The following is a 14,993-nucleotide window of genomic DNA, read 5'->3' as shown; positions in this document are numbered from 1 at the left end:
AGAGAGGACACCCCTGTTTTTGTTTCTGGTATTAAGAGGTAAACATTCAATTATTCACACTAAGTACAATGTTAGTAAGTTTGTCATAGAGGCTACTTTAAGCCCCTTCTATTCCTAGTTTGCTATCACTTCTTTTAATATCAGTAATCGACAATGCATTTTTTCCAAATGATTTTTCCTTCTATTGAGCAGAAGATGTGGATTTTATTTTTTAAACTTGTTAATATGGGACTTACATTGACTGACTTTCTAATGTTAAATGAACCTTGTATTCTTGGGATAAACCATACTTGGTCATTATGTATTTATTACCCGTTTTATATATTGTTAGGCTTGATTTGCTAAAATGTCCGTGGTTTTCTTTTCTTGTTATATCTTTGAATTGGGAAGTATTTTCTTATCTTCAATTCTCTAGAAGAGTTTGTATAGAATTATTAATTCTTCCTAACAAGTTTAATTGAATTCACCAATGAAATCATCTGGGCCTGGAGTTTTCTTTGTAGAATGGTTTTTAACAATAAATTCAATTTCTTGGGGATCCCTGGGTGGCTCAGCAGTTTGGCGCCTGCCTTTGGCCCAGGGCGCGGTCCTGGATTCCCGGGATCAAGTCCCATGTCGGGCTCCCGGCATGGGGCCTGCTTCTCCCTCTGCCTGTGTCTCTGCCTCTCTCTCTCTCTCTCTCTCTCTCTCTCTCTCTCTCTCTTTCTGTGTCTATCATAAATAAATAAATCTTTAAAATAACTAAAATAAAATAAATAAATTCAATTTCTTTAATAATCACAAGACTGTTATCTGTCTCTTGAGTAGGCTTTTGCAATTTGTGTCTCAGATGGAATTTATTCATCCCATCCAGACTGTCAAATTACGTGACATCGGGCAGCCCGGGTGGCTCAGTGGTTTGGCACTGCCTTCAGCCCAGGACGTGATCCTGGAGACCTGGGATCAAGTCCCGCGTCGGGCTCCCTGCATGGGGCCTGCTTCTCCCTCTGTGTCTCTGCCTCTCTCTCTCTCTGTCCCTCATGAATAATAAAATCTTTTAAAAAAATTGACATCAATTATTCATAATATCCTGTTTATTGCTTTCATTTCTGTAGAATCTGTAGTGATGCCCCTGTCTGATCAGACATTGGTCATTTGTATCTTCTCTTTTATTTCCCTGATCACTCTGGCTAGAGGTTAGTCAATTTTATTAATCTCACAGAACCAGCTTTCGTTTTCATTGAATTTCCTTTTGTTTTGTTTCAGTAAGTCATGCTCTATTTTTCTTCTGCTTCTTGGGGATTAATCTGCTCTTTTTTCTAGTGTCCCATTGTAGAAACTGAGGTCACTAACCGGAGACATTTCTTCTTTTCTAATATAGATAGTGCTATAAACTTCCAAGTAGTGCTTTACTGCTACTGTACAAACTTGACATGCTATTTTCATTTTCATTCAGTTCAAAATACCAATTTTCCTTTTTATGTCTTTTTTTTTAAGATTTTATTTATTCATCAGAGAGAGAGAGAGAGGCAGAGACACAGGCAGAGGGAGAATCAGGCTCCATGCAGGGAGCCCAATGTGGGGCTCGATCCCGGATCTCCAGGATCACGCCCTGGGCCAAAGACAGGCGCTAAATTGCTGAGCTACCCAGGGATCGATCCCCTTTTTATGTCTTTGACCTATAAGTTATTCAGAAGTATGTCAGCTGGTTTCCAAATACATGGGGATATTCAGGAGATCTTTCTGTTACTTATTGCTAATTTAATTTTACCAGCCAGAGAACATACTTTCTATGATTTGATTTGATTTTTTTTTTTTTTTTTTAACATTTGCCTATGGCCCAGTATGTGACTTATCTTGGTAGAAGCTCCAAGTGCACTCAAATGCATATATTCTGCTCTTCTAGGGTATTCTATAAATGTCAATCAGGTCAAGATGGTTGACAATGTTGCTCATATCTTTTAGAACCTTATTCACATTCCATCTCTTCTATCAATTATTGAGTGAAGAATATTGAAATCTCCAATTATAATTATATACTTATATCTGTTTTTTCCATTTAGTTGTATCAGTTTTTGTTTCATGTATTTCCAAAGCCTATTATTAGAAGCACCAATATTTAGGATTGTTAAGTTTGCTTGACTACTTTATCCTAGAAAATAACTTTCTGTATCCCTGGTAATATACTTTTTCAATCTTTTTAGTTTAAACTTTTTATGTCTTTTTACTTAAAGTGTGGTTCTTGAAGGCATCTATTTGGGTCTTGCTTCTTCTTTACCCAATCCAACAATCTGTTTTTTTGTTGGGTATTTAGACAAGTTCTATTTAATGTGATTACTAATACGGTTAAGTTTAAGCGTGGGCAATCTTTTTTTCTATTTATCCCATCTGTTCTCTGTTCCCTTTTTACTTTTATTCCACCTTTGTTTTGATCAACCAAGTCTTAATGATTCTGATTTATCTCCTCTGTTGGCTTATTAGCTCTTTATTTTGTTGTTTTAGTGGTTGGTTTAGGGTTTATAGCATTCATCTTTTAACTTATCACAGTCTACCTTAAGTAGTCCATGTGTATAAGAAGAAGTTTATAAGAGTTATTACCGGGATGCCTGGGTGGCTCAGTGGTTTCGTGCCTGCCTTTGGCCTGGGTGTGATCCTGGGGTCCCGGGATCAAGTCTCACGTCAGGCTCCCTACATGGGATCTGCTTCTCCCTCTGCCTGTGTCTCTGCTCCTCTCTCTCCCTCTCTCTCTCTCTCTCTCTCTCTCAGGAATAAATAAATAAAATCTTTAAAAAAAAAGAGTTATTACCATTTCTCCATCTCCTGATCTTCATATTTTTGTTGTCATATATTTTACTTTTATCTATTTTTGAAACCCTATGCTACAGAAAGTTAAATTTTAAAGATATTTAAATAAGATAATGGTTTTATATATTTACTTATATGGTTATCACTTCTGGCATCCTTCACTACTTTCTGTAGCTCAACTATTCCCATCTGTCACTTTTCTTATGCCTAAAAGGCTTCTTTTAACATTTCTTATGGCACAGGTATGCTGATGAATTCATTCCAGCTCTTATACAATGGGGAAAAAAAATCTTCATTTAATCTTTCGTTTATTAAATTATTTTGCTGGGCATGATATTGTGGGTCAACAATATTGTTCTTCAAGTACATTTAAAGATACTATTCTGGGCAGCCCGGGTGGCTCAGCAGGTTAGCACCTGCCTTTAGCCCAGGGTGTGATCCTGGAGACCCGGGATCAAGTCTCACATCAGGCTCCCTGCATGGAGCTGCTTCTCCCTCTGCCTGTGTCCCTGCCTCTCTCTCTTTCTGTGTCTCTCATGAATAAATAAATAAAATCTTTAAAAAAAAAATTATTCTACTGTATTTTCCCATGCCTTCTGACAAGAAATCTTGACATCAACCTTATCTTAACCCCTAAGTAAAATGTCTTTTTTCTCTGCTTTCAAGATTGCTCTTTAACATGTATTTTGAGCAATTTGATTATGATATACCTTGGTATAGTTTTCTTCATGCTTCATATGTTTGGGTTTCATTGACCTTGAATATGTGATCTACAGTTTTCATAAATTTTAGAAATTTTCAACCATAATGTCTTTAAATATTTGTCTGAACACCTCTTCTGTCCTGTCTTCCAGTGATTCCAGTTATATTTATTAGACTGCTTGAAAGTATCCCACAGCTCACAGGTGATGTGATCATTTTTCTTGAGTCTTTTTTTCCCTATGTATTTTATTTTGGATAGCTTCTATTGCCATGTCTTCAAGTTCACTAATCTTTTCATCTACAATGTCTAGTCCAGCATTATTCCCACTCAGTATATTTATTTCTGGCCCTATAGTTTTCATATCTAAAAGTTTGATTTGGGTCTTTTTTTGGAAATATCTTTCACGTCTCCACTTAACTTTTTAATATCCAAAATATAGTAATATAACTATGTTAATACCTTTGCCTAATTCTAACATCTCTGGTAGTTCTTGACTGGTTTTGAAAGGTTGATTTTTCTCATCATGTTTATATTTTTGTGCCTCTTTGCATGCCTGATAACCTTTGACTGCATGTCATACATTATGAACAAATATGGTTAATTTTATGTGTCAACTTGACTAGTTAATGGAGTACCCAAATTAAACCTTATCTTTGGGTATGTCTGTGAGGGTGTTTCCAGGTGAGATTAGCATTTCAAACAATAGCCTCTATAAAGTAGATTGCCCTTCTGGATATGAGAAGGCAACATCCAATCCATTGAGGGCCTGAACAGAGCAAACTGCAAAAGGAATTCACCCCTTCCTGCCTGATTCCTTGAGCTGGAACTTCATTCTTCTTCCACACTTGGTATTTCTGGTTCTCAGGCCTTCAGACCATCAGCTCCCCTCTGGTCTCAGCCTGAATTACACCAATGGTTTTCCTGGGTCTCCATGTTGCAGACAGCAGACTATGGAATTTCTCAGCCTCCAATTGTGCATATGTCAATTCCTTATAATAAACTTCTTCTAGCTATCTATCTGTGTGTGTGGGGGGGGGGGGGGGGTCCTGTATTTGTTTTGTTTCTCTAGAGAACCTTGACTAATATATGCCTTGGCATTGTTCTGTTTGCTCAGGTAAATTACTAGGAAATATTTTTATTCTTTTTGCATCTTGCTTTTAAGGCTTGTTAGGCAAGACCTTTCTGAGTACTTTATCCAATTCTCCTAGAATTATAAGGTACTGTTCCTGACCTTGTGTCAGGATCTGCTCCCTCTAATCAGTTGGATGGTTTCTCCGACTTTCAGTAATTTTGTCAAATACATATGCTGATGAATTATCAAAGGGGACCATTCACAGATTCCAAAGCTCACTCTCTGTGTAGAGCTCTCCTCTTGGTACTTAGTCCAGGAACTCTAGCTGCCTTGCTTTCCCTGGACTCTCAGCTCCATCTCCTCAATTCACGGTTCCTCACTTCTATGCTACAACCAAGGAAGTCTTTCAGTGCAATAAGCAGGAATAACTGCAGGGCTCATAGCACTTGTTCCCTATCTTTCAGGAATTACTGTCCTTTGTTACCTAATGTCTAGTGTCTTGAAAACTGTTTCTTTTGTCTGGATTTGCTTTTTTTTTTTTCTTTTCAGTTGTTTCAGTAAGTAAGGTAAATAAAGCCAGAATCTTGGCAGAATGCAGAAATCATTTGCTTATTTTTAATTAGATAATGAAATGAATTTTTTAAATTACCCATAGAAGAGGGTAACAGGCTTGATGGAACTGGGAAAAACCTAGACCAAGATCTCTGAAAAGATCTTGTTTTATAAATTGGCATTGTAACTTGTAAATATGTTAGCTACTTATAAAACAACAAAACAAAATATTTAAAAGTAATCCCTAAAAAGTGAAAGCAAAAATGAAACCGTTAACCTGTGTATCAAATTGATGGCAGGACAACAGAAAGGAACTCTTTTAAGCATGTACTAGTGGGATATAGCTTAAAAACAAAAATAACTACAAAGCATCCTGGAAACATTCCAATAAGAACTGTGGAGAGCAGTTTGATATTGATGTTTTTTAAATTGTTTGAATATTTTCCTAGCTTTTTCCTCTGAAAAGGCCTAGAAATGATGGCCAACTCAAAAGCAATAAGCAATCTTAGTACCCAGATTATAGTCTCTAAATACCATTTCCCATTAAAAGGAATTAGGGCCTCCCTAGGGAAATAACTCTTTCATGATCTGGGCAAAAAATGTAGAAGATGAGCTTAGAACAGTTTGCCACAGTAGAAAGCAAAGAAGGTATCAATGACCACTGGGTGGTGTCACAAAGGCCCAGAAGCCAAGCTGAAGTGGCTCCCTGGCCAAAAATGGGAGAAATTGAGCACTGATATAAATAAGAAACATAGCTGATTAAAACACACCAAATATTTTTAAATTAATGATGTCATAATGGTTAGAAAGAGAAGAAACACATTAAAAAAATCCCTTTGGCATCTTTTGATAAAGCTGGGAAGACAACTCATTATTTTGGAAACTACTTAAAGAATCAAATATTTATATTGCCTGAACTATGCACACCAAAACTCAGTGTAAAGAATTCTTGATTATAAGCTTCTTTTTGTAGATAACCCAGCCTTTAAATGAAGCAGGAACAATATAGTCAGCATATCAGCATTTTGCAGCTTATAAGTACATTAACAAATTTAGTCAATGTCACCAATGACTAGTAACATCAAAAACAGAGGGACAGGGCATCTGGGTGACTCAGTCAGTTAAGCATCTGACTCTTGATTTCAGCTCAGGGTTGTGAGATTGAGCCCTTTGCTGTTTTCTGCAACTCAGGGTGGTGGAGTCTGCCTGAGATTCTCTCCTCTCACTGCCCCTCCTGCTTGCATGGACTCTCTCCCTTTCAATAAATAAATTAATTAATTAAAAAAATAGAGAGACATCTTGATGTTAGATGCCTCCTGCTGAAAGTGCACATCTCCTGTTAGGTATCCTTGCCAATCAATATTGAACCTGAATCTGACTACTAATTCCCAGTAAATATAAAGAGCCAGAGAAACATGATCAGTTATAGTGGGGGACGTGGTTAGCAACATGCAGACCATGATAATCCCTAGAAGCCAAACAAACCTGTTTCTTCAATGAATACATTCCAACAACAATAAACAAAAGGATAAACCTATAGAGTAAATTATGTACTTGCCCTCTCACTGAAAAAACTAGAAAATCAGGTAGAGAACAACAGGCAGCACACAACTGTGACCTCTGAGAAAAGGGAAACAAACAAGGTAGGCCTGGAGGTCAACCAGCTTTCTACTTGGAGGCACTTTCTAGGCCTCAGTACAAGGAGGGAGAAACCATGTGGAGTCCACTAACCTCACTGAGGAGGCAGAGGTACCTGAGACAGACAGGGAAAAACATCTAAAAGATGGGAGCTACAAAGAAAGTGAGTTTCAGCAATCTCCAAGGGGGTTTCCTTCAATCTTTAATGAATCTGAAGCAGTATCTGTATAGGGTAAGATTAATTAGGTAAGATTTGAGAATGGCAAAAAGTATAGATGAAAAGAACAAGTCCCTGGACGTTGGAAGCTGAATGATTCTCAGAGTTAACATGGGCCTGGGAGGCAAATAGTGTTCCAGCCAGTTAGAGTGAACTGACCTTGTTGAAGGCACAAGGCATTCAGTAGAGTACAGAAGAATCACACCTTAGGAGCAGAGCTATACTAGCTCTAGAATAAAGACTACTAAATACACATCCTTAACAAATCTTAAAAAGAAGATTAGAAAGTATCAAGCAAACTCCCTTTTTAAAGGAAGCCACTAAAAATTAGGCACTTAACAACGTAACATTCACAGTGCCTAGGATCCAAAACAACAACAAATCACCAGATATGTAAAAAAAAAAAAGCAGGAAAAGAGGTCTCAGGAGGAAGAGAGCAATCATCAATCTATAAAAATAGACCAAGAAGTTCCAACAGAGAGGACAGAATTAATTTGCTTAAAAGAACTTTAAAGAATTATTTTCAAGTATATTAAAAATTAAGACAAAACAAAATTATGACCATACTGACAGAAGGTGGAAGATATAAAATAGAATCAAATACAACTTTCAAAGCTGAAAAATAAAATACCAGAAATGAAAAATTCACTTGATGGGCTTAACCACATATTAGATACTACTAAAGACCAAAGGACACTGAAGACCGTAATGGGAATATCTAAATGGAAGCAAAGACATGAGAGACCAAAAAACAACTAAAAGAACAGGGCCTCAGTGACCTGTGGAGCTATAAAAAGGGGTCTCAACATATGCGTAGAGTCCCAGAAGGAAAGGCAAGAGAAGAGGGATACAAAAAAATCTAAAGAAACGATGTGAAAACTCATCAAATTATACAGTGAATTTTACAAAAGTAATGTTTTAATTAACCTGACTTTTTAAAAAGGTGTATTAATTCACAGATGACATGATCATCTATCTACAGAGACTCCTATGAAATCTACAAAAAAAAAAAATCCTAGAATAAATTTAAAAAGGTATTAAGATACAAGGTCAATATACAAAAACCAACTGTATTTCTAGATATCAACACAAAACAACTGTAAATGAGATGTAAGACACCATTTACAACATCAAAAAGCATGAAATACACAGGCATATATAAACAATATGCATGAAACTAAGCAAGTTTCTCAGCAGTGTATATTGTAGGTCACTTACAGATCTTTTTTAGATCTAAATGTGGAGATGAACTTAGTTCTTGGATTAGAAGCCTTAATATTTTTGATATCAATTCTTCCTAAACTCATCTATAGATTCAACATAGTAACAAAATATCAGCGAGTTTTTAATAGAAGTTGCTATTGGTTCTAAAATTTATATGGAAATGCAAAGAAACTGAAATAGCCAAAACAATTTTACCAAAGAACTACCTGACTCCAATGCCTACTATAAAGCTATACTAACCAGAAAAGTGTGTTATTATCATAGAATAGAAATATAAGTCAGGGGAACAGAAGAGAGTCCAGAGAGACCCACGATATGGTCAGCTGATTTCAACTCAAGGTGTTACGGTAATCTCAAGGGAAAAGAAATGCTACAGGAGCAACTAGATATCCCAGAAGAAAAAAAATGAAACATGATGCCATTCACAAAAATTAACTTAGCATGGAACAGAGACCTAAGCAAAATATAAAACTTCTAGAAGAAAACATAAGAAAATATTTGCATCGTTGGAATAGCCTGATTCCTTAAGCAGGAAACAAAATGCCCTAACCAGGGCAGCCCCGGTGGCGCAGCGGTTTAGCGCCGCCTGCAGCCCAGGGCGTGATTCTGGAGACCCTGGATCGAGTCCCACGTCAGGCTCTCTGTATGGTGCCTGCTTCTCCCTCTGCCTGTGTCTCTGACTCTCTCTCTCTCTCTGTCTCTGAATAAATAAATAAAATATTTTATAAAAAAAAAAGCCCTAACCATAAAAGTAAAAATAAGATGATGTTCGTCAAAATTAAAAATTTGCTCTTCTGTGCTCGCTTCGGCAGCACATATACTAAAAATTTGCTCTTCAAAAGCAATGTTAAGAAATTGAAAGGCCAGCCCAAGACTGGAAAAAGCTATGCATAATATATATCTGACAAAGGAGTCATCTCCAAAATATATGAGGAACTCTTAGACCTTAATATTTAGAAGGAAAAGAATCCAACTGAAGAAAGGGCAAGGGGCACCTGGGTGGCTCAGTCAGTTAAGCATCTGCCTTTCACTCAGGTTGTGATCTCAGGGTCCTGGGACTGAGCCCTCCGTCAGGCTTGAGTCTGCTTTTCCTTCTCCCTCTGCCCCTCCCCACCTTGTGCTTGCTCCCTCTCTCAAGTAAATAAATAAAACTTGAAAAGGGGGAAGCAAAGGAGGGGTGCCCAGCTGGCTCAGTCAGAAGAGTACACAACTCTTGATTTTGGGGTTGTGAGTTCAAGCCCCACGTTGGGTGTAAAGATTACTTAAATAAACTTTTTTAAAAAGAACAAAAGAAAATAAATACATAAATTTTACAAGGGCAAAAGATTTCAAAAGCTATTTTACAAATAAAGCACAAAACATATGGCCACATGAAAAACTGCTCATCATAAATCAATAAGAAATACAATTAAAACCACAAAGACGTGCTTACTAGAATGGCCTCAATTAATGACTGATAATACCAACTGTTAGCAAGTATGCGACCAACTGTAAGTCTCATTGCTAGTGAAGTATAAACTGGGACACTTTTGAGAACTGTTTGGTAGCTTCTTTTAAGATAAACTGACCATACACAGCTGGGCAGTTTCACTCCTAGGTATGAGTCCATTTTATAATTATAATTCTACAACAGGAAAACCTAATCTACAGTGAAAAGAAGTGTTGCCAGGAGGAGGTGGTGAGGGAGATACACTGGAGAGGTACATGAGGAACTTGTTTGAATGAAGGAAATGTGCCATGTCTTGGTTATGATTGTTTTTACATGAGTGAATACATTTGTTAAAACTCATTGAGCTGTACTCTTAAAATGGGTACCCTTTGTTGTACATAATTTATATCTGATTAAAGTTAATTTAAGAGGGTCACCTGGGTGGCTCAGTGGTTGAGCGTCTGCCTTCAGCTCAGGGCCTGATCCCAGGGTCGGGATCGAGTCCCAGATCCGGCTTCCCGCAGGGAGCCTGCTTCTCCCTCTGCCTGTGTCTCTGCCTCTCTCTCTGTCTCTCTCATGAATAAATAAAATATTTTTTTTAAATTAAAAAATAAAGTTGATTTAAGTTGATTTAAGACATAGCAACCTACTACAACGTCTGAACCTCAACAAGATCCTGATTTGAACAAGAACAATTTTTAAAAAGCAGGGGAGGGGATTTCGAATGTGCCCAATATCGGGTGATATTAAAGAATCACTGTTAAACCCAGTAATAGACCCATGGGTTCATTTTACAATTATCTCTGCTTTTTGGATGTTTGAAATTTTCCATGATAAAACACTTAAAAAATTAAAGTATAACTTCAAATATTTAAAAGGTTGCTATGTAGAAAAACAATTCAATTCTAGGAGAAGGAGTCATGTGGAGGAAAATCTGGAGTCAATTAAGAGAATGAACTCACCAAGAAAGCATCGTGTGGCTTTGTAAAGTTAGGATGCTCACGCTAGGACCTGCTGCTACCCAGATCCTATAACTACCTGCTAGGTTGCAGGAGAGGAAATTACTGCAATTTGTGAAGCTGGACAAGCTGCCCTCAAAGGTCCCCTCTTGCTCTAAGATTCCATTAGCTGTGGATTCATGAAACTGATGTCTGGTTCAGTTTTCCTGAACAAGTCAGCACCCCATTCCTACCCAGCCCTACCAAATAATTATCTATACTATTTAATACTTCACAAAAAATATTTCAGATATTTCCCATTTTCCCTAATTTTCATATATATCTGATATGCCCTTTTCTTAAACCTTTCCAAAATCAGAATCATGCTTTGTACCTCTTAGAATCTTTTATTGCTAACACAATACGCTGTACATACTGGGCCATCAAAATGCTTTCTTAACATCACCTTTCAAGTCAGTGTTGCTTTATAACACTTTTCCCTCCCCATCCCATCTGTGTCTTCTCCCACCATCTCCCATGCAGAGACCCTGTCCTCTACCACACCTGTGTCCCACAACCCAGGCCTAGAACAGAGCTCTGTGCAAATCCGCAAAAAAAAAAAAAAGATGAATAAAGAATTCCTCCCACATCTGGAGCCTGTTAAATTTCTGAAGTGGCAAGGACTCATTCTGATGATCAAATCTGAATTCTGAGACTACCTTAATCACTGAAGATATCATTATTCTAATTGCACAGGTCATATATACCTTTACCTGTGTGGCTGTAAACCACAACCATGGGGAAAACTGAAAAATCTTTTCCATCCTGGCGGCCTTTCTCCTGAATTACTCAGGTATTCAGTGTCTTTATACTGCTCTCTGACCATCCAAGTGAGAAGTACTCACAGGCTGGATCCTACAAAATGCCAGGCCCTATACTAGACACTTTATTACCAACTCATTTAATTTTTGCAACAACTGGATAGGTATTATCTGCATTTGGAAGATGTATGACAGCTACACAAAGTTAAGTAATTTGCCCAAGCTTCTAAATGATGAATCCAAGATTTGAAACCAGATCATCCTGGCTCAAAATTCATGCAGTTTTACAGAACAGAAAAACAAAAAAAAAAAAAACCCAACCCTCTTTCCCACACAAGTCTTGAAGTCACAGAACCTAGTGGAAAAATATTTTTGCGGGGGAGGATTCTTCCTCTACAGGTCCAAAGACAACCTGGCCTCCAACTTGTGAAAGCCTGCTCATTCCCACAATTTACCAAGAAAAATGTCCAATTTCAACAAATACCACAAGGGGGAGCTAAGTCCTAAAAAGCTTCCAGATTAATGTCTCATTTGGATCCTAACTCCCTTAAGAAAGATAAATCTGAATAGATACTCTGTCATAAGTGATTCTTTCTAAGAAACAAATCTAACTACATCCTTTTCCTGCTTAAAACCTTCCAAGGATCCCCACCCAAAACAGTGCCACACTATCTGTCATGAACACAACTTCCTTTATGGTTGGCCTGTCTTCCTCCAAAGGCCACCTCCTCTGACTGCTCAACACCAAGGCTTCCTCAGCTTCCCCAAAAGGCCTTTTTTTTTTTTCGTAATAGCTTCCAACTCTCTAACCATGTTATTTCTTTGGTCTAACTGCATGCCACCTCTGTCTCCCTCTCCCCAGCCCTTCTATTCAGCAACACCCTACACATCAAACTCCCATTTGTCCTTTAATTCCTGCCGAAACGTCTCAGCTAACTTCTGACCTTCTTTACCCATTCTCCCACCATGATGAATCAATTTATCCAAAACATCATTCTACCATACTTCTGCCGATATCACAACTCCAGTCAAAGTCTTTATATACCTGCTAGACTGAAAGGTCCCTAACGGGAAGAGCCACGTGTGTATATACCCAGCACTGACACACCGGAGATCCTCTCCAAGGGCTGCACTGTGCTAAGAACCCATCAAATTATACCCTTGTGGTTTGTTTCAGATGCTAACATCAAAGGATCAGCAGAAATTTTTATAAAGACATTCTAAGTTCTTTACCTCATGCTCAAGATCAACTCAAAAACCATAATCAGCATTCTATCTAAAAAAACTATGTTGAACTTACCGTCTTAGTTAAATAAAATATGAATGAATATATTAAAAGAATTGCATTTTCCAAAGGTGTGACGCTTGCGGGCTCTTCAGCATTGGTTTGTAGTTGCTTTTTTGCATCATCAGCATCAACAGGACTGCTTTCTGTTGTAATTATCCCTAAAATTGAGGGTGAAAATACTTTATTTTATGTAATGAAATTTTCTCACGAGAGAAACTTGTTTCTCTTCACTTAAAATATTTGAGTGCCCACTGAGTATTAGTCAGTGGTTTCTCTTAAAGACTTATAAATGGTTCAGGGGTACCTCGCTGGCTCAGTCGGTAGAGCATGCAACTCTTGATCTCGGGGCCATAAGTTCAAGCCCCACACTGGGGGTAGAGATTACTTAAAAAATATTTACTAGAAATGTTTAAGAAGACATATAGTTTCTAGAAGTCTTATATAAAGAGTTATATAACTTATATAGTTACTCTCTTAAAAAATTATAAAGAGAAGGGGCACCTGGGTAGCTCATTTAGTTAAGAATCTGCCTTTAAAAAAAAAAAAAATCTGCCTTCGGCTTGGGTCCTGATACTGGTCCCTGCATCTGGCTCCCTGCTCAGCGGGGAGGAGTTTGCTTCTCCCTCTCCCTCTGCTCCTTCCCTGACCCCGGCTCTACTCTCTCAAATAAATAAAATCTTAAAATTAAAAAAAAAAAAAAGAAAGAATTATAAATAGAACAAAATTCAGAATGCCAATTAAAGCCATCATAGCCTTCCATTATGAATTGAACATATCTCCAACACAATCTACCCCTCACTAAACTCCTCTATCATATCCCTGGCAATGCAACTGAAAGCTTACTTTTCTTTCTTTCTTTCCTTTCTTTCTTTTCTTTCCTTTCTTTTTCTTTCTCTCCTTCCTTCTTTCTTTCATTTATTTTATTCATGAGAGAGAGGCAGAGACACAGGCAGAGGGAGAAGCAGGTTCCCCACTGGGAGCCCAATGCAGGACTCCATCCTGAGATTCTGGGACTCTGGGACCACACCCTGAGCCGAAGGCAAACGCTCAACCACTGAGCCACCCGGGCATCCCAGCAGCTACTATCTAAACAACATTTAGTCATGGGAATTGAGAAAAGCAGAATTTTATGTTTTTTCCACATAAACACAGTTGCGCTTAACAAACGTTCATTTAGTGCTGGTGAAACATCATGTTTGAATCTTCAGGCAAACGAGCAGAAAAGTGTCAGTTTGCAGACCTGCAGGTGGGATGCACCAATGTTTAGCATAGTGTCTGGCATATATCAGGCATTCAGAGATTGCTTACCGACGGGAAAACAGCTACACCAAAGAGAATACAGTAAATGCCCGAACACACTGACAGGAATGGCTTGGGGGGCGGGGGTGCCTGGCCTGGAGCTCTGCAAAAAAGGGAGGATTCCAACTTGGAATCCTGCCTGAAAGGGTTTCACCTGGGGAAGTGATGAGGAAGGGATTTCAGTTTGAATTACCTGAGTCTGGGGCATGTCTGATAAACCACTAGGAGTTCAACAAATGATTAGTGATGGGTTGAGTAGGGGCCTCTTGTGTCTTCCAACCAGGAAATTCCATTCACTATTGATCTATGAATCTGACCTCTGGGGAAGTATTCCCAGTCAGGTCAGCATCTCTGTATCTGAGATATTTGGGAAGATGAGCCTGTAAAGGTAGTTGATGTCATTTTGTGACAGACCATAAAGGACAGAGCAAAAAAAAAAAAAAAAATCTGTCCTTAATTCTGCAAGCTGAACTTTTCCCAGCCCTGAAAGTTTCTGAGCAAGAGAATAACAAGACTTCATGGTATAGGACTCATTTTCAATAAGTAGAACCTTTTGACTTAAAGGAGTTTAGAACTAGAGAGAATTATACATGAATGCAATATTCTCTGGACTATGGGAGACCTCTGATGTCATTTCTTCTCAAATTTGCAGTATTCCTCCCCATGCTGTGGCTTCTCCCCCACTCTGAAGAGAGACAGAGGGTCCACCCATGCTACCAGGTCTTAGAGTACCACAGGGTAACGCTATACCCATGGTTAAGGACCACAACCTAGCACGGTATGAAATCATGCCACCACGATGGGTACGCGAAATAACACAATTAGTTCTTCTTCATTAGAAACCTGTTGAGGGGCACCTGGGTGGCTCAGGGCGTGAACCCGGGGTCCCAGGATCGAGTCCCACATTGGGCTTCCTGCAGAAAGCCTGCTTCTCCCTCTGCCTTTGTCTCTCTGTGTCTCTCGTGAATAAATAAATGAAAATAAATTTAGAAACCTGTTGCTACCATTATTGGGGTTGTATTTTTGTT

At 38.3% G+C, this 14,993-nt stretch overlaps 1 protein-coding gene across 7 annotated transcripts in view; it reads right to left on the bottom strand.

Annotated features, from left to right (window-relative positions):
* Positions 1 to 14,993, bottom strand: part of MIA3 (MIA SH3 domain ER export factor 3) — a 57,822-nt gene that overhangs the window by 26,018 nt on the left and 16,811 nt on the right. For all 7 annotated transcript variants that reach the window (XM_038586204.1, XM_038586197.1, XM_038586200.1 and 4 more), the window contains exon 6: positions 12,679 to 12,824. In XM_038586204.1, the coding sequence (XP_038442132.1) occupies positions 12,679 to 12,824 (146 nt within the window). The remainder of the gene's footprint in view (positions 1 to 12,678; positions 12,825 to 14,993) is intronic.

The sequence above is a fragment of the Canis lupus genome, chromosome 38 (assembly GCF_011100685.1).
Source record: "Canis lupus familiaris isolate Mischka breed German Shepherd chromosome 38, alternate assembly UU_Cfam_GSD_1.0, whole genome shotgun sequence".
In the NCBI taxonomy this organism is placed as follows: domain Eukaryota; kingdom Metazoa; phylum Chordata; class Mammalia; order Carnivora; family Canidae; genus Canis; species Canis lupus.
This window is presented reverse-complemented; position numbering and strand designations above follow the sequence as displayed.